Here is a 23,559-nt window from a genome sequence, read left to right on the forward strand (position 1 = left end):
AAGAAAGTACAAGTTTATGTTAAGAAGTTATCAGATATCTGTTTTTCTTTATGAAACTTTAAGTTTTATAATTATGAAAGTTATAATATTTTACAAGGAGTTTATGAAGGAAAGTTTTATTATTCTTTAAGATGTTTCCAGTTTAAGACAAAGTTACCGATTATCTAATTTTAAGTTAACATGATCGTTTTGTAATGAAAATATATATATGGTAACTTTGTAAGAAATGAAAGAAATTCAACCCGAAAGGCTTTGATAACATTATTCTGATAAGAAAAGGGAGAACAATTATTTTTACGAAGAGCGTATAAGTTATTATTATAAATAGTATAAAATACTATGCATGAAAAGGGGTTCTCCTATCTGAATAATTGTAAAATGAAATGAATTGATTTACATGCATGCTTATTAAATTCTCATATATCTTACATTTACTGAGCTGTGTAGCTCACCCCTTCCACTCTTTCAGTCAATAGGTTTTAATTTGGAGCAGAAGGAGCTTTAGTCGAGTTTTGGAAGGAGCTGGTTTTAGTTTTAAAAGTATAGATCCCAAATTAGCAATTCGATGTTTAGTTTTGTAGTATGTGTATTTGAGGATCTAAAGAAAGTTGCGTACTTTACAATATTAAGAGATGTATTATGTGAGATTCAGAATCTGAGTAACTCGTGGATTATATTATTCTTCAAGTACAGTGTAGATGCTCTGAATGTTAAGTGAAATATTATATTATTTAAGTAAAGAAACAAGAATGAAACGAAAAAGAGAAGCTTTTTAAAAGTTTTGAAAAAAGTTAAGTTGGTTCTTGTTAATATCAGGTTTAAACTTGATATTAGCATGCCAGTTATGGTCACAAATCCGCGTATTGGGTTTGGGGCGTGACATGTAGCCTCATGCATATGCACAAATATAATTAAAAAAAAATCATACTTATACAATTTAAATTAATTTTTTTTGAGAAGATGTTCAAATTATACAAGCTTACACTTTTTTTAAACATACATTTCTAAAAAATGAAATGATTTCTCTATATATATATATATATGATTTATAATTTAATTGGTTTTAGACTCTTCGGTTTTTGCACCTAATAATTCACTTGCCACAAAAATAAAAAATTTAGTTGGACACGTGGCAAAAAATTGGACTTTAATTGAAATCCAATTTAGAATCTAATTGGATTTGGACTTTTTGATTTTTACACTCAATAATTCACTTATTACTAAATTAAAAATTAAATGAGACACATAGTGCAAAATTGAGAATTGTGAATCATGTTTTGCCAACCTTCCATTTGCATTGAGCCACCAAATCCTACAAAACATGTAAATATATAATTTTAAGAATTTTCTTTTATCTCAGTGTATGATGCAATAGATAACATAGCATAATTTTCATTCATTCTAATTATCTTGTGCTTTTATCTTAGTGTATGATGCAATAGATAAAATCAAGATAACTTTCATTTGCTCTAAAGAAGCTGTTTTGTTCCCAGGGTTCACTAGCACACTAATGGCCTCTTAATAGAAATCTGGTAATAATAAGATAGTAATTGAGTGATCATAGATTAATGCTAATTGTGGCATATTTTTAATAGATGAAAGTCATATTATATTATTTACATAATCATTCTTTGTCACTTAAGAGATATGACATTATTAATTTACTTTAGTTTGAGTATATTTTAAGTTATTATTAGTTAATTTAACTTGTTTCTTTTAGAAAATTGTAGTTCCATTTAACACTTTTGCTTCAATAAATTTTAAGTTATTATTTACGTTTATTTTAAGTTATTATTGACGTAATCATGCTTTGTCACTGAAGGTTTTGTTGAAAGGCATGAATATAATATATGTTTGTCCCCCCCCCCCCCCAATCCTTGTTCCTCTCTCATTTTCTTTCTTTTTGAAAAACTCAAGTATTAGACTGATGTCTCTTATAGAATTTAAACGTAAATCAGAATCCTCAGAATCCTGATGTAAGATAAGGAACTTCCGAAAATTCTTGAAATTCAAGAATGGTGGGAAATTTGGTGACAAAGGAAAATTTCAGAGTTCCGGGAGGGAGAAGAAAGAATTCCGAAGGAAGGATGATAGAGATTCCCAATCATCTCAAGGAATCACTTGCTTTGAGTGTAATGGACACGGACACTTCAAAAAGGAATGTCCCAACTATTTGAAGTCCAAAGGAAAGGTCTATGCCACTACTCTGAGTGACTCGGACTCATCAAACTCTGACTCGAAAGAGAGCTGTGACGGAGAAGAAAATTACTCCGCATTCATGACCATTGCTCATGTGGAGACCTTAGAGGATTTGGATATTCTTGTGAAGGAGCTTGGTGAGCATTCTGATTTGGAGTCTATGGGGATTGTTGAAGAATCAAAAGATGAAGAGGAGGAAGATTCAACTGATCTTCAAAAGAATTACGCCTCACTTCTGGAGAAATCGAGTGAGTATGCAAAAGTGGCAAAGGCGGCTGTGAAGAAGATGAAGAAAGTTGAGGAAGATTACAAAAGTCTCCTGACACGATACAAGGAAGCAAAATGTGAGATTGAAGCACTTAATGGTGAGCTATTAGAAGCTTACACAAAAGTGAGATTTCTTGAGCAAGAGGTAGTGGAAGCTCATGCCAAGATAGATAAAGTCTCCTCCAGGAAGTTAGATGATGTTATTTCATCTCAAAAACATGCCTCAGACAAATCCGGATTGGGATATACCAGAGGAAGTAGCTCATCAGCAAATGTCACCAAAGAAGTGAAGTTTGTAAAGGCTAAGGAGACGATTGTGGATAGGTCCAGTCCTGAGAAAATTAAAGCTGAGAAGAAGAAGAATGTGGCTGATCAATGGGTATTACATAAGTCCAGTAATCAATCAAAATTCAGATATGGAGCTAGAGGAAGATCACTCCCAAGGCAGCAGCAGGGTCCTAGAACGGAGTATGTTTGTCATTATTGCGGATTGTAAGGACATACCAAACCCAACTGTCAAAAGCTGAGAGCAGACAACAATGCAAATGCTCCTCGGTCAAGAGGAAGAAGAAATGATATGAGGAATTGGGGTGGTGAGCAACCAAGAAGCCAAAAACATGATCCAGGAATGATGGATGTGATGAAGATGATCGGTGCGTTCACAAATTGCTTGGAAAGCTTCACACGAAGGTTTGACAGCCCTAACTCTCATACCCGATCCGTCAAGGATATCACCCTAAACGCACGTGACGTGTGGGTGACGAAGGGTACTCATGCTTAAGCATTACAACGTATCCATGCATCAATACTTCCCATGTTTGTGTATTTGCTTGGTTGTGTGCTTCTTGCTAGTTTTTAGATTTTTTTTTTGTTTGTCTTTGGTTCATATGTTTTACATTGTTCTTTATGTTATGTTTTTGATAAATCTTTTACTGTTTTTGTGTCAAAAATCCAAAAACACATAAAAAGTAGAAAATCCAAAATGTTTGATCACTTTGTTGAGTTTTTGTCTCAAAGCATGTTTTGCCTTGTACCTTTGTACTTATGGCTTTGTGCATTTAACGAGCTTAGCTTGTCTCTCATGCACTCATATCATTGTGGAAGAAATTCTGAAATCTATGTGACCGTTGTAAATAGATCTTCAACCTTATCATGAATAATTAGTGAATGATTTTGTTGATCTTGAGACATACATAGACTCATGCCTATATATCTTCCCACCTTTTATTTTTTATGCTTAAAAGAGCTCTCTAAATATAAATTTCCAAATGAAAAGAGATATAGAGCTGCAAAAGCCTGTCACACAAACTAGTATTCGACTAGGATAAAGGGAAAGCGACCAAAATAAAATGTATGAATGATGCCCAAAAAGCCAAAGGCTAACACATCAATTGAAATATTAAAAATTTCAGGCATCTATCTCTTAATGAGATTTTCTTTGCTCAAAAATTGCATATGATATGTTCAATATGGAGCCAAATGTAAAGCTTCAAAGAATTGTTATCAAGTACTTGTGGGAGGTCATATATGCATGTTTCTATAATTGAGATAGATCACATTATCTAGTGCTAGTTGTGTATGCCTTGATTGAATTGATCATTGAAGCTTCACTTTGGACTAAGAACTATCTCATTTTTTATATCCACACACAACACACAAGTCTATGTTCAATGAATGTCATATTCATTTGTGTGATTGTATTTGATTAAATATGTTTTCACATGCTCAATCTTTGTAGGTCAAACACAAAAAGATTTTTGAGTGTTTTGATTTGTTTTTGGAAAGTACTTTATTTTTACAAAAATTTCAAAAATTTCAAAAACAGTGTTGTCCTACTTTGGCGACTAAGTCGCGGGTTGGCCTAGTTGCATGTCCCAGTCGCGAGATCACTCAAAGATTTTTCGCGGCTAACTGGCGAGTAAATGCTCTAATCGCGAAAAAGACTTAGAAAATTTTTCCAAAATTTGAGTTTTCTAGTTTTCGCGGGTCAGTGTGGCGATTGGTTCGCGGGTGGAAGGTCCAGTCGCGAAAGGTACTCAAAGAATTTCCCAGCTCATATCGCGACTATCTCACGGGTAGACCTTCCAGTCGTGAAAAAAACTTAGAGAAATTTCTCAAGTTTCTTCTCTTCACAGTGTTTCGCGGCTTAACCTGGCGACTTACTGGCGACTCGATCCAATCGCGAAAAACGCGTGTTTTGCGTTTTAAAGACAAATTTTAAAACAGTTTTTCAGTTTTTCCCTCGAAGTTCAGTGTCCGTTCATCTTCTCCTCAAAATCTCTTTCTCAACTCTCCGTGTTTCTTTGAAAAAGCTCTAAATTTCTGCATCATGTCTTCATCAAACATCAAGAATAAGGTATGGGTTTTCTTTCCCTCATTTCATTTTTACTATGTTGACCATTACCTTCTTATTTTGAACATTGCACATGTGTTCTGCGATATACTGTGTTCAAAAATGGGTTCGCCTAATATGGTGAATATGTTTGTTTGAGGTTATTGTCTTTGGTTGCTGAGTTTATTTTGCATCTTGTCTGTGCTTCAGTATGCTTGTCTCTTGTCTGAACATTATTTGTTTAATAGTGTTTCTCTTTACTCATTAGACATATGGGTTTGGGGTTTATGTGGTGCTTTCGGTGTGTGGCCTTGGGTCATTTGTCTATGATTCTGTAGTCTTTAGAGAGTTTGTGCTCCTTAGGATGTTTCTGTGCTTTAGTGTGGAGTGTGTATCTTTTTAACCATTTGTTCTCTTAATGTTAATCTGATTCTCGTGTTTGTGATTAAGTGAAATTTTTCCCCACATTCTTAACTGAATCTAATCAAGTTGATGTTGGTTCCCTATGGTATTGCATCCGGTACTTTGTTGTGTGTTTGCTCTCTTACAGATGTCTCGAAAATCCTCTAAAGGAAAAGAGGTTATGATAGAAGAGGACACATTACCTGTTGCAAAAAGAACACGGTCTTCCTCACAACCATCTACTGAACTCAATATTGAGTTGTTTAGAACTCCTCAACACCTAGATGCTTACTCAAGCATCTTTGACTGGGGAACTCCTATAGTGGAACGGGAGGTCAGATTTGACACTTTGGACAGCACTTTTGTCTCTCTGATCTTCGAGGCAAAAGATTGGGCAGCATTATTTGGAAATTTTGTTGATCCGATGATTGAACTAGTGAAGGAGTGTTTTGCCAACACAGTTGATCTTGAGACTGAACTACATTATATGGTAAGAGAAACAGAGTTCATCATTAGTCCAGACACCATAGCTAAACTTCTCAAAATCACACGACCTGCGGATGCCGACCTAACTCCGTATGATGATCGTACTCTAGTGATTTAGGACATTCTCCAAGTTCTTGGTCCTGACCATGCCATTTCCAGTGCCAGCACATCAATTAGTACTACCAAGTTTTCACCTGATTTGACAACATTGAAGCTGATCATGTTTTCAAACCTCTATCCATTGACCAACACGGTGTATATAAACCTTGGAATGGCACAATTTCTATGTGATCTCATCACAGGCACCACCATTGACATCTGTGCCCATATTTTCACATCGTAAGAAAGACAGCAACCCGAACAGTAGCACGAGGGTGCCTTCCATTCTGTAGTCTTATTATGAAGTTCGTTCTAAGTGAATGTGTTACTCCTCCCTCAGTCGGGAACATGATTGCTCGTCCTCGACCAATCTCTATGTTCACTCTACAAGCCAGCAGGAGTCATTCATCCAAAACTCCAAAGAGTGCACATCTATTTTCTGCTACTTCTTCTACTCCTGAGCCAGATTGACCTATCCATGCCATCCATGATTCACAGCAACCAAGCACTACACAACCACAATCTGTGCCTCAGCCTGACAAGTTGAAAATGTTCTTTGATAACCTCCACAAACATCTTAAGGAAGTGGAGAAGACCCTCAGAGATGGCCAGAGAGAGCAGTCGGAGAGATTGGCCGCTATGCAGGACCAAATTGATGTATTGGCAGTTCAAGTTAATGGCATTTTCACAAAATTGCAACACTGACCCTTTGGCCATTCGTGTCAAAAAGGGGAAGAACTTTTGGGGTAGCTCTTGAGGGGGAGTGCTCTTTTTGAGGGGGAGATTTTTTCATCATTTCTTTTTCATTTGGTTTTCTGTATATAAAACTTTGATAACTCACAATACTGTGGTGGTAGTTGTTTATTTCAGCATATATATAGTATGATGTTATTCAGCTTCAGTACTTTATGTTGTTGGTTTGTACCCATGTTTCTTTTGTAAACTTTAAGAGTTTGTTCTTATGCACTGTTTGTAGGCCTTTGTGGTTTGTGCCATGCTTTATGCAGCCTTTGTGCTTTGTTAAATCAATACTTCCAACTAAATGTCTTGCATTTTCCTCTAAGTACTGTCACTCTTGTACCCTTGTAGGATTTTTCTCAGATGCACATACTTCATGTACTGTGCATTGGTTGAATGTTGGTCATTCAAACGATTTACCTTGTGTTTATTATCTTGAATGTCCAGATGTTCATTCCAAGTGTGAATGAGCATTGTGATTATTTGGTTATAGTGATTACCTGTTTTGGTCTTGCCATGGTTTATTGCTTTATTCCATTGTGCATGATCGCATTGTGCTTGCTCCATATGCATTACAAGTTTCTGTATACAATGAACTTATTGTGTTGTTGTGTTTCAGGAGTTACTTGTTCTTATGGTTCTAAAACTTCGTAGATTCTAGAGTTAGGTGTGAGTGAGTTTTCCAACTGTTCCCAACTCACGCGTTAAGTCTAGAGTTTGTTTTAGGGTTTTGTCACGAAATAGCCAAAGGGGGAGATTGTAAGGTTGAAATTTATCAACCATCTTGTTGGCTTTATTCCGTGCCAATTTGCTTGTAATTTAAGCACTTAGTAACCCTGTATTTAGGTGGGATTATTATAAGGGTAGTGTGTGAGAAGTTGTGAAGAAAAACTCAAGTATGTGCAAAGAAGCAGAGTTTCGCGGCTAGGACTCGCGGGTGGCTCGCGGCTTCAAGTCGCCAACTTCGGGCACGTGAGATGCACGCAGGGAAGCTGAAGGTTTGCGCCAGCTGTCGCACTACAGGACAAAAGTCCCAGGTTGGCTAGGCCGTTATGTCGCGACTTGATTTCGCGACTTGGACAAGCCGCGAGACTAAGCCGCCAATTTACCCTGTTTGGCAAAAATCTGTCTCTTCATATTCTCATATCACCTCACTATATTTAGACTCTTATACCCACTAAATGTAAAGAGCTTCCAGAGAGAATTTTGTGAGAGAAAACCCTAGAGAAAAATAAGATTGCCTCATCTCCAATCTTCATCTAAGAAACTCTACAAATCCCTCTACTCTCTTCCTCTCCATTATCATACCCTTGAGAGGTCTTTTACCAAATCCTTATCTCACCACACCCACGTCTGTGAGAAGGTTTATTTGGTGCTGAGGGAAGTAGTTTGGAAGGAACCAATATACATTGGTTGATGCTATGGTCAAGTAGCGGAATCCGGTAAGCTAGAAAAGAAAAAGGTTCGGTGTAACCTCGTTGGAGTAAGAAGCTTGGAGGGCTTAGGTACTTGGGTAGATTAGGCTTGGAGGGTCTATTGCTGTTCATGTATCCCAACTACATTTTCTAGTGGGTTATTGACTGCTTGGAGGGCGGCCGAGAGGTTTTACGCCGAGGGCTTCGGTTTCCTCTTCGATAACACATTGTGTGTTGTTCGTGTGTTTGCATCTTTCTTCTCTTTATCTTTGCCTTATATTTACTGCTGTGGATGTGTTTATATTTGGCTTAGATTGTCTATCAATTCTGTTATAAGCTTATTATCATTTTCCGCACATTAATTGTTTGATATAAAGCTTGAATTGGTATTTTTGTATTTTGGGGTCTAAATGTTCAAGGGTATTTCGTACCCATATTGAACTTTCAATAATAATTTGTCAACACAATTAATTGCTTTATCATTTTCTCATAAAATATTTCTAAAAGTAGTTCCTAAACCAATGTTCTTAGAGCATTCTTTACATTTCCCTTGATTAAAATAAAAGAACAAAATTTAATTACAAAATTGGTTGTACTCAATATATTTTTATTTGAGGTGAATTTTGACAAATATATCATTAGTTTATATCTTTTTCTTATATCCTCCATACTTATAAAATTTTTTAGAAAATTAAAAATCAATAATTATGTGATCAATAAATTGTTTAAATTACAAATTTTTGTAATTTAAAATTATGTATGAAATATAAGCTTATAAATCATATAATAAATAATATCTGATTGACACAATATTTGACATGTGTATTATAAGCGTAAAAAACATGCATTTCAATGGTTAGATTTTCAAAATATGTAATAATATTTATTTTATTGAGTAAGGTTGTAACTTTAAATAGATTACGGTCAATTTTATAATTAAACTTTGTCCAAAATAAAAAGAGAAAAAAAAATGGAATTGGTTTTAGTGGCTGGGTTTTGTTGAATTTGATGGGAAAGGTGATCGATGGAGGCTCTGGCGTGTTTTTCATATTGGTCATAAAAGATGAATGACACCTTACCCTTGCCTCCAGTAACTTGCAACACAACGAATCAATGAAATTGTTGTAATCAATTCATCAGACTTTTGAGATTTACAAATCTAAAAATGCGTTGTGCTAGCAAAGGCCGGAGGAGCAATGACCCAACCCACCTACCCACTTTTTAACATTTGAAAACCACTTACCTTTGTGTACATGTTTTTTGCAATTGGTTCGTCATCTGACTCAACAGCGAGAAACACGCAGTGACGAAAATATCTTTGTCTGGTTTTTTTTTTTTTTTGAGAAAGAAGTAAGGGAATTTATTTAAATAAAAGAGAGATCATTCTGGAATACGTCATCCAGATCACTAGGTAGCTCTTCTACCCATACAACAGTGTCTGCAGTTAAAACTGCTCTACGTGCAAGAGAATATGCTAACAAATTACCCTCTCTAAGAGTATGGTGAAAAGTACAGGTCTGTAACGTGGCACCTAATCTACGTGCATCTGCAATCACATGCCCATACATCGTAAGGCATCTACCCGGAGTCTGAAGAGCTTGGACAACCCTTTTACAATTACCCTGCACTAGCACCCTTGTGAAACTCATCTCTGTGGCAAGCTGAATGGCCCTTTTTACGGCCAATGCCTCAGCCATCTCCACGGATTGGGGCAGCACCACTTTCTGGCTAAGAGCAGCCAACACATTCCCACGCCAATCCCTCACAACCACTCCCAGCCCCGCGCACCCCAGGTGATCGAACAAGGCAGCATCGAAGTTAACCTTATACAACTTTTCCGACGGTGGAGACCACTGAACAACGGCGTTTCTGGGATTCGACTTGGGCTTCGGTTTGTGGATCTCAAAATACTCCTCCACCATGGCTTTAGCTCTCTTAGCAATCTCAAAGAGTGGCCATGTATTCTGATGCTCTCAGATCCGATTACGCCTTTGCCATAAACTCCAGGCTATGGTAGCGAACCAGGCTATCCGATAGGTGGACCCCTCCTGAATGACCGTCTCAAACAAGTCCAGAAGAGATCGATGCTGCTTCTTGTATAAGTCCACAAAGCTCCTCTCAGCCTTCCAAACTGCTTGGGCTTGTTCACAGTACCAAAGGCTATGCATGATTGTTTCCTTCCCATCCTCGCATAGAGAGCAAGCTTCATCCACCATGACTTGCCTAGTCCGCAAATTCAGTTTTGTGGGCAAGGAATCTTTAAGGACTCGCCACATAAAATGTCTGATCTTGCTGGGAGCATGAATCTTCCACACACCTTTCCAGACTGTTGCATCAGTGTCCGTTGAAGAGCTTGGGTTTGCCTGAGCCACTCCATTTTTCAATAACCAATAGGCTGTCTGTACTAAGTACTCACCATCCGAGGTTAGGGGCCAGACCAGTGTGTCTAAATCCTCCCCTTTGCTTACAATTGTGCCAGTGATCATTGAAGCTTCCCATGGGTAGAACATAGTTTCAATGATGTTCGAATTCCAAACCTTAGAGTTTGGAAAGAATAAGTCACAAACATTATTGATATTTGCATCAGTCCTGGGAGACACAACCTTACCATATGCTAATTCTGGAAGCCATCTTTGTTCCCAAATATCAATCTTTTTCCCGTCTCCAACCCGCCATACAGCACCTTTGAGGATAACTTCTCTTGCCTGCAAAATGCTCCTCCAAGCATAGGAACACTTGGGATGGATGGGAGCATCTAAAATATTACCATGTGGAAAATATTTAGCACTAAAGATCTTGTATAGAAGCGTATCCCTTCGATGAAAAAGACGCCAAACCTGCTTTGCCAACATTGCATTATTAAACTTTTGGATGTCACGAAACCCCATTCCACCCACCGACTTTGAATCACACATAGTATTCCAATTCACCCAGTGAATCTTTCTATTTTCTCCTTGACCCCACCAAAATCTGCGAATCATGGCTTCAATATCCTTGCATAGACTTGTAGGCAATCGAAACACATTCATAGAGTAAGTAGGGATAGATTGGATGACCGCCTTGATCATGACTTCCTTTCCGGCTTGTGAGAGGAGCTTCTCCTTCCACCCTTGCATCCTGGACCAAATCCTCTCTTTTATTTGAGTGAAGCTTGCTTTCTTGGATCTCCCTATGAAAGAAGGTAAACCCAAGTATTTCTCATGGTGTTGGATGGCAGGCACATTTAGAGAATTTTTTATAGCTTCTTGGGATTGCACACTTGTGTTCTTGCTAAAAAAGAGAGTGGTCTTATCCTTGTTTACCACTTGACCCGTTGCCTCCTCATAGGAGACTAGAATCTGTTGGATCTTCTCACACTCCTCCAAAGTTGATCTACAAAATAATAGACAATCATTTGCAAAGAATAAATGGGCGAGTTTTGGTCCATTTCTGCAAATAGAGAATCCATGTATGTCACCACTCTCACTAGCTTGGTTGAGTATAGCATTCAAACCCTCCGCACAAAAGAGAAAAAAATAAGGTGATAGTGGATCACCCTGCCTTAACCCCCTCGTGGGAGTGATCAAACCTTTTGGTTCCCCATTAACCAAGATAGAATAAGTCACCGTAGTAATGCACTCCATAATCAGAGCAACCCAAGACTCCTGGAAACCCATCTTCAACAGTATTTTCTCCAAAAAACACCACTTCACCCTATCATAGGCTTTGCTCATATCCAGTTTGAGTGCCATGAACCCTGTCTTCCCTGTACAATTAGTCTTCATATGGTGCAAAGACTCAAAGGCAATAAGGATATTATCAGAAATAAGCCTGTCACCAATAAAAGCACTCTGTGACTCCGAGATAATATCATTAAGAATAGGCTTAAGACGATTAGCCAGGACCTTGCTTATAATCTTGTAAATTACATTACACAGACTAATAGGTCTAAAATCAGACACTCGTTCCGGATTTTTTACTTTTGGGATTAGGGTGATGAAGGTATGGTTTATAGATTTTAACAGAGAGCTAGAATTCAGACATGAAAGAGCAGCCTGAGTAATATCCATACCTATATCCGACCAGTATGTATGGTAGAAGAGGGGAGGCATCCCATCTGGACCTGGAGCCTTCAAAGGAGCCATATCTTTGATTGCCTTCTCTACCTCATCTGCTGTATATGGTTGCGCCAACATGGTCCTCATACTGTCTGTCACCACAGCGTGTACTCCACTTAAAATCCGACCCATATTCTGAGGATTTGAAGAAGCAAACAGCCTCTCATAGAAGCCCACCAACAGACCCGAAAAACCTTGCTCATCATTATGCCACACACCTTCCTCATCCCTTAACCCTTTGATAAAGTTCCGCCTCTTCCTTTGGGTGGCAATCCCATGAAAGAACTTCGTGTTCTTATCCCCACTCTCAAGCCATTGTACTCATGATCTCTGCTGCCACATTTTTTCCTCCTTTTCCAGTAGCCCATTCAACTCTTTTTTGATTTGTTCAACTTCCTGGTGAGCCCCACTTCTTGCTGATATTTCTTCAGCCACCCACAATCTCTCCCTTGTCTCCTTTATCCGTTTCTTAATGCTTCCAAAAGTCTCTCTGCTCCACTTCTTCAGTTTCTTCTTACACTTCTTCATTTTTGTTGTGGCAATAAACATAGGATTTCCCACCACCGGTTCAGCCCAGGCTTCATTTATCGCAGCTTTGCAACCCGGATCAGCCACCCACATAGATTCAAACCGAAACAGTTTTCTTTTCCACCTTTGTTTCTCCCCATTCCCATTCAAAGATAACAAAATCGGTCTATGGTCTGACGTGTGACAATGCAAATGCTGTATCCTAGCAATAGGACAACGAGATATCCAATCGTAATTTGCCACCCCACGGTCTAACCTCTCCCATATCAGCTCTCCTCTCCTCCACCCATGCCAAGTGAACTCCGGGCCCGAGTAGCCAAGGTCCACAAAGCTGCAGTAATCCAACACTTCCCTAAACATCTGCATTTGTGAATGAGGTCGAGGTGCACCACCTCTTTTGTCACCTACCTCCAAAAGTTCATTGAAATCGCCAAGACAACACCATGGGAGCTTAGGTTTTGAAGCCAACATCTTCAGCATATTCCAACCCTCATTCCGATGACTAGTAGCAGGTTCACCATAAAATCCCGTCAATCTCCATGCACTGTCCAGACCACCATTGACTACAACATCTATATGGTATTTTGAGAAGCTATCCACCCAAACCAAATCTCTTCCTTTCCACATCAAAGCCAAACCACCGCCCCACCCATCACTAGGGATAGTGAACAAACCATCAAAATCTAACTTAAACTTAATCCGTTCCATTTGTGCCTTGCTTGACCATGTTTCCAAGAGAAACACAATCGTGGGATCTTGAGCTTGTACAATTTCACCAAGCTCTATTTCTGCACGGCGGTTCCCAAGCCCCCGGCAATTCCAAGCTAAGAGATTCATTGTGTCCGGCGGGGCTGGGAACTAGCCTCCACCGATGTCTCATTGTCTGTCTCGTTCTTCCTTTTTTTGCAGCATTCTGCATGGTTCTCATCTTCTAAGAAAACTCGTAGATTTCTTTTCAGCACACTGGGCTCTTTTTTCATCCCACTGCTCCCTATTTTAATTGATTCTTGGGCCCATCTTCTTCCTTTCGCCGACTCAAAATTAACCTGGTCATTGTTGGACTCAAAAAGCCCACCATTAGTACCCCGCTGGCCCATTAGTCCAGGCCCAACAGCTCCCACTGTGTTCACACTGACCGGTCCCACCTCTTCTCTTCCCACCAAAGTTTCAAATTTGTTTAGCTCAGTATCTATTTCCTCTAATTGCGCCTGAAAAGATGCCTCCAAATCAGTGCTAACTGTCACCCTGTTTGCTTCCACGGATCCGTTGACATCCAAGATTTCCGTCCCAGTCATAATTACTTCCTCAAGATTCGGTCTTTCCTGAAAAAGATTTCCCTGGTCAACTCTCCTCCCAAGATCACCGGCAGAAAAGTGCCGTCGACTCTCCTCACTTCCTCTGCTGTCCGTCTCCGTAGCACCAACGTTGATGTCTCTCCACTGCTCATTTACGTTGCTTCCTGGGACAGCAACATCATCGTCAACCCTATCTTCCTCAAACCCCTCAACATGGATCACACTCTTCTTTGATGGATGTGGGGTTGTAGCACGGAGCCATGACCCAAATTGCCTATCTCCATCATTTTGTAAGCCTCTCGTTCTCACCCCCGATGTGCAATCCCTGTCAGTATGAGTAAGCTTGCCACAGCCGTAACAAATAATAGGGAGGCGTTCATACCTGAAACTAACCCAGCCATCCCCACCTCTTGCCATGGAGATTCTCCGTCCCCTGCAGAGAGGTTTAGTGATATCTATGGTGACCCGAATCCTCACAAAGTTGTATTTGTCAAGCTGCCCCTCATCGACTACATCCTCTACCACCTCTCCCGCCACGGAAACAATTTCCTTCGCCATATCCATCGATGCGCTTCGGATCGGAATGTCATGGACCTGAATCCAAAAGCTAGTTTTATCGAAGACCACATTCTAGATGGGAGTATTCTTTTCTATCCGTTTCAAGGCCACGAGATGTTTATCGAATGACCATGGTTCACCTTGCATTACCCGCTCAACATCTTCATCGTTGGTGAACACAAACAGCACCCTGTGGTTTCCCATATCTCGGACTTCAAATCCTTTTTTTCGTTCGCCACACCAGTTTGAATGTTCGGGCAACAGCTTCGATATTGATGGCCCTCCCTGTAAACAATCGTGCTGCTAAAAAATATTCCTCCCCCCTAGGTTCGTCTCGGACCTGGTACATACTCCCTTCACTCTCCGTCAAAGAGAACTTCCCCCACATTTCAGAAAGCTTCTCCATACCACCTTCGTGTTGCTAGACCAAAGCTTGTTCTCGATTCTCAGATACTGTTATCACCCAAAGACTCTGCCGCCTCACTCAAAGTAGGCACGTTTTTTCACTGATGGCGGTTTTGGGAGAACCATAGCCCTAGGTCAGGAAAACTGAAAGACTGCCTGGTTTGTTTTAACCAGCTAGAATGGATGTTACCTCTAACCAATTGAGTTCTTTGTCTGGTTTAATTATTTGCTTAATTAGTTTATTTAATATCAAAACAGCCAATTTTTATTAAACTAGATCATGATTAATTTATTTGGTTAAGATGTAATTAATTTTTTTACGTTCATATAGTATATTTAAATTTCATAGCAATTAACCTATAATTAATATAAAATTAAAGCATAGAATTAAGAAAATAGTGATTTATAAAAAGTAATTGGGTGATATAACTTTGATCAAAGCCACATTAAATGTAACATATACCAAACCATTTAGAAGTATTTTAACATTTGAAAACCACGTACCTTTGGGTACATGTTTTTTGCAATTGGTTCGTCATCTGACTCAACAGCGAGAAACACGCAGTGACGAAAATATCTTTGTCTGGTTTAATTATTTGCTTAATTAGTTTATTTAATATCAAAACAGCCAATTTTTATTAAACTAGATCATGATTAATTTATTTGGTTAAGATGTAATTAATTTTTTTACGTTCATATAGTATATTTAAATTTCATAGCAATTAACCTATAATTAATATAAAATTAAAGCATAGAATTAAGAAAATAGTGATTTATAAAAAGTAATTGGGTGATATAACTTTGATCAAAGCCACATTAAATGTAACATATACCAAACCATTTAGAAGTGATACATCTAAAAAAATATGGTGTTAATTCAAGAAAAATAAAATTTTACTATATATAACATGGACGAAATTGGGAAATGCCCCGTTTGGGTAAAAATAGCAGCATAATGCCCTTTTCTCCAAACTATATAGGGAAATGCCCTTTTTTTGTAACTTGATTTTCTCAAAATCGAGTTAGGCCCTATAGTGGCGTTTTTTAGGAGCCTATAGTGACGTTTTTAGGACCTATAGTGGCGTTTTTTAACTTGATTTATAAGAAATTGAGTTATAGGTAAAAAAAATTAAAAAAATTGCCTATAACTCGATTTTATGGAAATCAAGTTACAAAACGTCACTATAGATCCTGAAAATGTCACTATAGGTCCTTAAAAACGCCGCTATAGGACTCCAGAATTTTTTTTTTATAACTCGATTTTGAGAAAATCGAGTTACAAAAGAAGGACATTTCCCTATATAGTTTGGAGAAAAGGGCATTATGCTGCTATTTTTATCCAAATGGGGCATTTCCCAATTTTGTCCTATATAACATTTATATGACAAATTTTTTGCAAGCAAAACAATCTACTGATAATGAATAAAGATAGAAAAACAAACATATGAACTAAGAAATTATCAATACTTACAATAAGATGACTTCATATTAAATGTGACATGACTTCATACTACCATTTCCTTTTTCTATTTTTCTTTTTTCTTAACATGCCCATACTAAAATGTTGTTTTCTCATTCATTATGATATTTTGTTATATATCTCTAAGTAGGTTTATACATACATGAAATTCTATCTGGTGTGTGATGAATTTTGAGGTGGAATTTACTCATTTTACATTGAAAATTTCTAATATTGATTTCTATTGTTTATGTTGAAAAGAAAAAAAGAAAGTAAATTTAAAATTTCTATAGAATTTAGATATTAGCTTTTGAAAAGTTCGAAATATTTGAAGTTCAACTTTTTTGAAGGAATGCAACATTTATAAATTCTACCCACGTTACTTTTGTCATACCACCAACCAATTCAATATTGTGTTTAGGGCATTTTAAACTTTTAAAATGTTTTTTCTCAAAAAAAAAAAAAAAAAAACTTTTTATAATGTCACCCTTTATCCTTAAAGAGTTAGAGAAAGAGAATGGTCTTCATTCTTATACCATTGAAGTAATTGAGTTGATCAAATGTCTTAAACAACTTGATCACAAAAATGCAAATGCACATTTTTTATTCTTTTTCTTATGCTACGTAGCTAAAATTATATGATTGTAGCAATTGAATATTCAATGTCAAAGGGAATGTGCTTTGTTAAACAAGTTCAATATTCATATTAACTAGATTATTATCTTGATAAATTTCCATTAATTCAGTTATTTAGTTTCTTTTTTCTTAACTGATAGCAGATGGTAANCACACACAGGGAGTGGGGATGAACCTTTAATATCACACACACACAGGGAGTGGTTGAACTAAGCAATAAAAGTTGTCTTTTCACAAATATTCATTTTGTCTTGGTCCACGAAAAAAAAGTAGGGACTTATAAGTTGAGAAAGGAATTTCATCAAACAGAGAATGGACTTTTCTTTAGGATGACATATAAATGATCATCTTAAATGAGTTCCAATTGATAATGAAATGCAAGCTACTTGGTCAATGGGAGACCTAACCGGCTGTCATGTTTAATCATGGAAACTATTTAGTAGTCTCTCCTACAATATGTGAATGGTAGACTAAACTATTAATTTAATAACTTCACTACTATTAAGTGAGAAAAGAGAGCATGTTATTATATTTTGAGAATACTGAATAGTTACTCGATTGATCACTTGTTTTCTCAATTGTAATACTACACACACATATATAAAATGAATGCATGAAATAAGATAAATAGATTTTTATAAAAATATAATTGAATAGAAAAAGATAGAATAATATATATATATATATATATAATTCTAGTTTCCTAGTCTATTTGAAATTTATAAAACAAAATGAAAAGAAAAAAAATATTTAGTTTTACTATTAAATCTCTTTATATTTTATTTCTTTCCTTTTTAAATAGGGATGGCACCTACTATTGAATAAAAAAAATTGGAACAAAAAAATATCTCTTTAATTATTGAGGAAAATGATAATTTTCCCTAACTTTTTACCTCTCTCTCTCTCTCTCTCTCTCTCGAAATTTGAAAAACTCTCAAATAGTAGAATAATGGTGGGATCCACTACCCCTTTAATTCCCTTCCATCCATTTCCTTCTCCTAATCAAGATGTTAAAATGTCATGAAAAAGTAAAACCTGTAAACAAAGATACTGAAAATTAAGCTAACTGACCTAGTCTGCATAAGATGCATATACGTGGGTTATATACATATACATATATATATACACGTACGTTATTTTACCTTCTTATCCTCCCCATTGCCAAGTTGACATCACTGAAAGTCAAAAAACATAAATACATCATTACCCGCTCAAAACCTAAGAGGCTAATTGAATGGAAAGATCTTCGAGTGAGCCACAGAGGACTGTTTCCTCTTTGTTACCATGGAAATCCTCTTAGACAGCTTCAAGCCTTTCTTCTATGCAGCAATACGCGTTTTGGTTTTCAAAGAAAATCTGCCAGTCCCATCTTCACTAAGGTCATTCCTATAAATACTTGGCTAACAACAACCTTTATCTTCATCTCCTTCTTGCTTATAATATTCTTCTTTATCTGTTCTTTCTTTGTTCTTTACTCTTGAGTCTTATTCATTCACTCGTTACAGTATTGGGGTATTTGGGTTGTAGAGTAACTATGGCAACCATCAAATTTTTCTTGGTTATCTTTGTTACTATGTCTATGATGGTGACAATGTCACTAGCGATGCCATCACTCCAAGTGGGTTACTATCAATCAACTTGTCCCTCGGCAGAGAACATTGTAAGAAACACTGTGAACAAAGCTGTATCAAGCAACCCTGGCCTAGCTGCTGGCCTAATCAGAATGCACTTTCATGACTGTTTTGTCAGGGTATGTTAGCACTTTGCAATCCACTTAATTTGTAATATGCTTACTAGAACCTGTACCTAAATTTGCAGATCCTTCTCCTTTTCTTTTCCTTTTTTCCCCGCTAAAACAATATACCTTATAAGCTGCTTAGTTACTAAGTTGTTAGTTAAATCATATTTTCCATGTTATCCGTGCCAGGGTTGTGATGCCTCTGTCTTACTTGATTCAACCCCTGGAAATCCAGTGGAGAGAGATAGTCCAGTCAACAATCCAAGCTTAAGAGGCTTTGAAGTGATATTTGAGGCGAAGGCTGCACTTGAAGTTTGTCGGGGATGTTTTACCACAAAGGTCGAGATTGTAGCAATGAGCCCAAAACTCCCCTTGGGTTCGTTAAATTCGTTAGTTATTTGGAGAGCCAAGCCCAAAAATTCACAATGTGGGGTAAACAAAGGCTAATGGTGCTTTATGAAAAGAGAAAACAACACAAAAATGAAAACACAAGAAAGTGCAGAAATCATATATTCATAAGTCAGAAATTTCAGCCCGCAGTCACACAGAGGAAGAAATTGATGGAGGTCTTGAGCAAGAGAGGGAGAGTTCCCTTATATCAATATTTTCACTCCTAGGCCTTCAAATCGTCCATACATTAAGGTAGCTGACTGGGCTCTTGTGTCAAAGTTTTGGGTTTTTTTGTAGGGAAAAATGTCCTCCTTCTTGTGGGCTGGTGGTGCATATTTATATCAAGCTCTAGGGGATGCTTGTGACCAGTTTTTAGGTGGGATGAAGGCCTTGGACCTTTCAGATGTTATTTCTATGACTTGGTGTATTATGTTTTATGCTTGGGGAAAAGTTTGGTTGCTTTTTGCATAATTATGGAAATAAAGTTGCTTCCTCTTTATAGCTGCTATCTCTGGTCTTTGTAGGCCTTGGAAGACTACATTTGGGTGGCTGAGTGGGCTAGACTGCTCAACTTTTTCTTAGAGTCAGCTGCTTGGTGTGGGAAAATGGAGCTGGACTGAAAATTAGGGGCACAGTCACACAAAGCATGAAGTCAAATATTGGGTGGAAATTTCTGGCATTGGACCTCCTTCATGGGCCTTAGATGCCCCCAGCATCCCTAGCCCACTTCGCAGCACGTACAGGTTGGGCCTATGTAAAACGTCCAATGGGAACTAGCTCACACCCGCCAAAACTATTCCTACTCAATTCTCCAACAATTCGCATGGGCTTGGACCATGTAACAGAGCTAAATACATTGACAAAAATACATTAGTTTGACCCGCTAAGCAATTGGGCTTAATCATTTCGTCAGACCATAAAATTTGTCACGAAAATGACCATTAACAAAGTTCAATGCCCACAAACAGTTTCTTGTACAGACATTATTGCATTTGCTGCTCGTGATAGTGCTTACAAAGTTGGAGGCATAAGTTACAAAGTTCCATCAGGACGCCGTGATGGTAGGGTGTCACGTGAAAATGAGCCTATTGACAACCTTCCACCACCTACCTTCAATGCTCAGGAAGTCGAACAGAGATTTGCGCAAAAAGGACTTAGTCTTGATGAAATGGTGACACTTTCTGGGGCACATTCCATTGGCAGGTCACATTGTTCTTCTTTCTCAAAACGATTATACAATTTCAATGAAACAAATCCACAAGACCCTTCAATGAATCCCATATTTGCTAGAGACTTAAAGACCAAGTGCCCACAAAATGTTGGAAATGGAAACGGTCCAACAGTACCACTTGATGTAGTTACACCATATAGGCTTGATAATCAGTACTATAAAAATTTGAAGAACCACTATGGCTTGTTAAACTCTGATCAATCTCTTTTAAGCAGTCCTTCAACGGTTGGAATTGTCAAAAATAATGCAAGGCAAGGTGAAACATGGGCTTATAAGTTTGGAGCAGCTATGCTGAAAATGGGTTACGTTGAGGTGCTTACAGGAAGCCAGGGTGAGATCAGAAAAAATTGTAGGTTTGTGAACTAGATATTATAGGTTTATTGATGTGTATATTGAAAATATTTTGTATTATTTGCTTACAATGTTTCATTCTTCAACATGATTCAAGTGCAAATTCATTCTTTTGTAAGTTTTTGAATAAAATTAGTTGAGAAATTAATGGGATAAACTTGTATTTGTTGGATGTTACAAAATATGCATACCATTTATGCGTGGAACTTAAAAATTAAGTTTATCACTTTATTTACAACCATTTTTTTTTCTTTTTTGGTTGAAAAAATCATACAAAAATGTTTGCAGTGAATATAACGCAAAAAAGCCAAAATCAAAAAAATATTTGGAAGAGCTATTGTCCAATTAGCTTACCTGAACTTAGATATTGATTATTCGTTTAACCAAATTCAATATATAACCCTTTACCTTTTTTATATATAATAAATGGGAGATTCAATTTAAATATAAGTTCTCCCTTTTAAAGAATCAGACAATACTATCGAGTTATAGGGCTCTTAATAGTTAGTCCCACTAAGTTTGGCACTTACATGAAGCATACAATTTCATTCAACAAAGACCATAAGAGGCAAAAATTAATTGTTCAAACTTCCCATTTTATTGATTCCAACAACTATTGAACAATGAATTATGAGAAATATTGAATTTAATTACATGATACTAATCCATTTTTATAGAGTTTTACTTTCAAAATGATGTAAATCTCATTTTAAATATGGTTTACTCTGTATTTTTCAATGAAGTTGTTTATATAATATAATTGCTATGAAAACTAGATAAGTTTGGCACCGTAAGTTAGAAGAAATATTTCACTCCGGCGGGAGGGGTCCTCCCTCCTCTCTTGGAAAGTGTGGGCCCTACCAAGGGTCCCATAGTAGGACCCACACCTCATGTTGAGGAGTAAAAGCTCCTCATATAAAAGTAAATAATTTCACGTGAGTTAGTAACACATGTTGTGACGGATTACATGTTGGTTCCTAAAATAAGTTTTCTGGACTCATTATATGAATTAGGTTTCAAGCACTTAAAGCGAACAACATTATCAATTAATTATAAGTCGATAGAATTTCTCTTTTTATCAATGTAAGAATTAGGTTGACCTCATTAACCTTTTGTGGGGGTCTTTATTTATTTATGTGCTTTGATCTCAGATCTTGGCCTTTGACTTGTGCTGAAAGAATTTATAATTAAGTTGCCTAGGAATTTATATATGACTTGAGGTGGTTCTAGTGCATTTCTAGAAGATTTGAGCTGTGGTGCTCAAGTTGCTTCTTTCAAAAGTAGTAGAATGGACCATGTTGGAGGCTTTCTGCTTGAATGGCTAGATTCGGGAGTAATGTGTAAATTTGTTGGATTGTTAGAGCCTGATGTCATGTGGTAGAAACCTTAGATTTTGTTGGGCTTTGAGGCCCAATACTGTGCCGTCTTGTTTATTATTTCCATTGAGCTTGCACTACCTAGTTATCTAATTATTAATATATATATATATATATATATATATATATTTAACCCTTTTCAATAGTCCATTAATTTAGTTATCTAATGAGAGACGGAAGATTTGAACTCTAATTCTTCTAATAAAAGAGAGTAAATAATTTTGAACATTGGTTTTCCTTTGGTTAGTCATTACCCCCTTCTCCCACCAAAAATAAAAAATAAAAAATTTGAATGAAAAAAATCCTTGATTTCATCCGGAAAATTAGAGCTCTTCTTAAATAACATTAAAAATTCAAGACATTTACAACCACAAGATATATGCATTATGGTGCATTTCCCCAGCTAATAATTCTAAACATGAATTGAACAAATAGCCCATGGATTTTCTTATGATCCATTATACAATTGTCAAATGGAAAAAATATTACGGTATATCTTTACTTACCAAAAAATTTCACAAAACTTTTCACACCCACTCTCTCATCCATGTGTTTTAGTGGCCTCATATCAAGTGAATGATTAATATTCAATGTGACGGAGTGTGTGAATTTTTTATCTTGCAGAACTAAAAAAATTATGAAGAAAGGTGTGAGAAACATTGAGTGGTTGAACTAAACTACAAGTTATCGTTTCACAGCTAATCATTTTGTTTTAGTCAACGAAATAAAGGTTGGGATTACTAAGCTGAGAAAGGCATTTCATAAGATAGAGAATAGACAATTTCCTAAGAATGACATATAAATGATATCTTAAATGAGTTCCAATTGATGATGAAATGCTAGCTACTTGGTCAATGGGAGACCTAGCTAGTTATCATGCTTAATCATGGAAATTATTAGGTATTCCCTTCCCTAATACGTGAATGGCAAATTCAACTACAAATTTAATTAGTGGATCATATTATTATATGAGAAGAGAGAACACATCACTGTATTTTAAGAATACTGAATAATTACTTGGTTGGTATTTTCTCAAAACATTTGTATAATGAATGCATAAAGTGAGACAAATAAATTTTAATAAAATAGAATGGGATAGAAATATATATATATATATATTATAATCTATTAAATAAAATGATAAAAAAAAAAATAGTTTTACTATTAAACTCTTACATTTTATTTATTTCCTTTTTAAATAGGGATGGCACCTATGGGTCTTCCAACAAAGAAGTCTAGAGTTCAAGTTTTTCTCCATTAATTATTGAATTATTATAAAAGGAAAAAGAAAAGAAAGAGGGACAGAAAATCCATTCCTCTTAATTATTGAGGAAAATGATCTTCCCTAACTTGTTTTATTCCTCCCTCTTGAAAAACTCTCAAAGAGTAAATAATGGCATGGGATCCACTATTCCTTTAAGTTCTTTTCCTCCATTTCCTTGTCCTAATTAAAGTTGTTAAAATATCATGAAAAGCTGCAACTCCTAAACAATAAGTGAAAGACACTGAAAATTAAGCTGACCGAGTTTAGAATTTACTTATTTACTAAAACTAAAT

At 36.7% G+C, this 23,559-nt stretch overlaps 2 protein-coding genes and 1 long non-coding RNA gene across 3 annotated transcripts in view; 2 read left to right on the plus strand and 1 right to left on the minus strand.

Annotated features, from left to right (window-relative positions):
• The window catches only part of LOC136061691 (uncharacterized), an 8,885-nt gene extending 8,206 nt beyond the window's left edge, over window positions 1-679 (plus strand). The window contains exon 3 of the long non-coding RNA XR_010623529.1: window positions 470-679. This is a non-coding gene — a long non-coding RNA (uncharacterized LOC136061691). The remainder of the gene's footprint in view (window positions 1-469) is intronic.
• Window positions 680-9,302: 8,623 nt separating this feature from the next.
• Window positions 9,303-9,860, minus strand: LOC111996359 (uncharacterized). Its single transcript, XM_024028326.1, has one exon. The coding sequence runs from the start codon at window positions 9,858-9,860 to the stop codon at window positions 9,303-9,305; it is 558 nt and encodes a 185-aa protein (XP_023884094.1).
• An 8,590-nt stretch (window positions 9,861-18,450) lies between these two features.
• On the plus strand, window positions 18,451-20,641 carry LOC136061852 (peroxidase 5-like). Its single transcript, XM_065760217.1, has 3 exons — window positions 18,451-18,666; window positions 18,844-18,970; window positions 19,995-20,641. The coding sequence occupies exons 1-3, from the start codon at window positions 18,451-18,453 to the stop codon at window positions 20,639-20,641; spliced, it is 990 nt and encodes a 329-aa protein (XP_065616289.1).
• Window positions 20,642-23,559: the final 2,918 nt, after the last annotated feature.

The sequence above is a fragment of the Quercus suber genome, unplaced genomic scaffold, assembly GCF_002906115.3.
Source record: "Quercus suber isolate HL8 unplaced genomic scaffold, Cork oak 2.0 scaffold_17, whole genome shotgun sequence".
Taxonomy (NCBI): Eukaryota; Viridiplantae; Streptophyta; class Magnoliopsida; order Fagales; family Fagaceae; genus Quercus; species Quercus suber.

Bases quoted from the DNA above. Each gene is read 5' to 3' on its own strand.
- LOC111996359 (XM_024028326.1), bottom strand. From the start codon at position 9,860: ATGGTGGAGGAGTATTTTGAGATCCACAAACCGAAGCCCAAGTCGAAT.
- LOC136061852 (XM_065760217.1), top strand. From the start codon at position 18,451: ATGGCAACCATCAAATTTTTCTTGGTTATCTTTGTTACTATGTCTATG. The intron at 18,667-18,843 runs GTATGTTAGCAC...TATCCGTGCCAG, and splicing joins TTCATGACTGTTTTGTCAGG to GGTTGTGATGCCTCTGTCTT. The intron at 18,971-19,994 runs GTCGGGGATGTT...CCATTAACAAAG, and splicing joins GAAGGCTGCACTTGAAGTTT to TTCAATGCCCACAAACAGTT.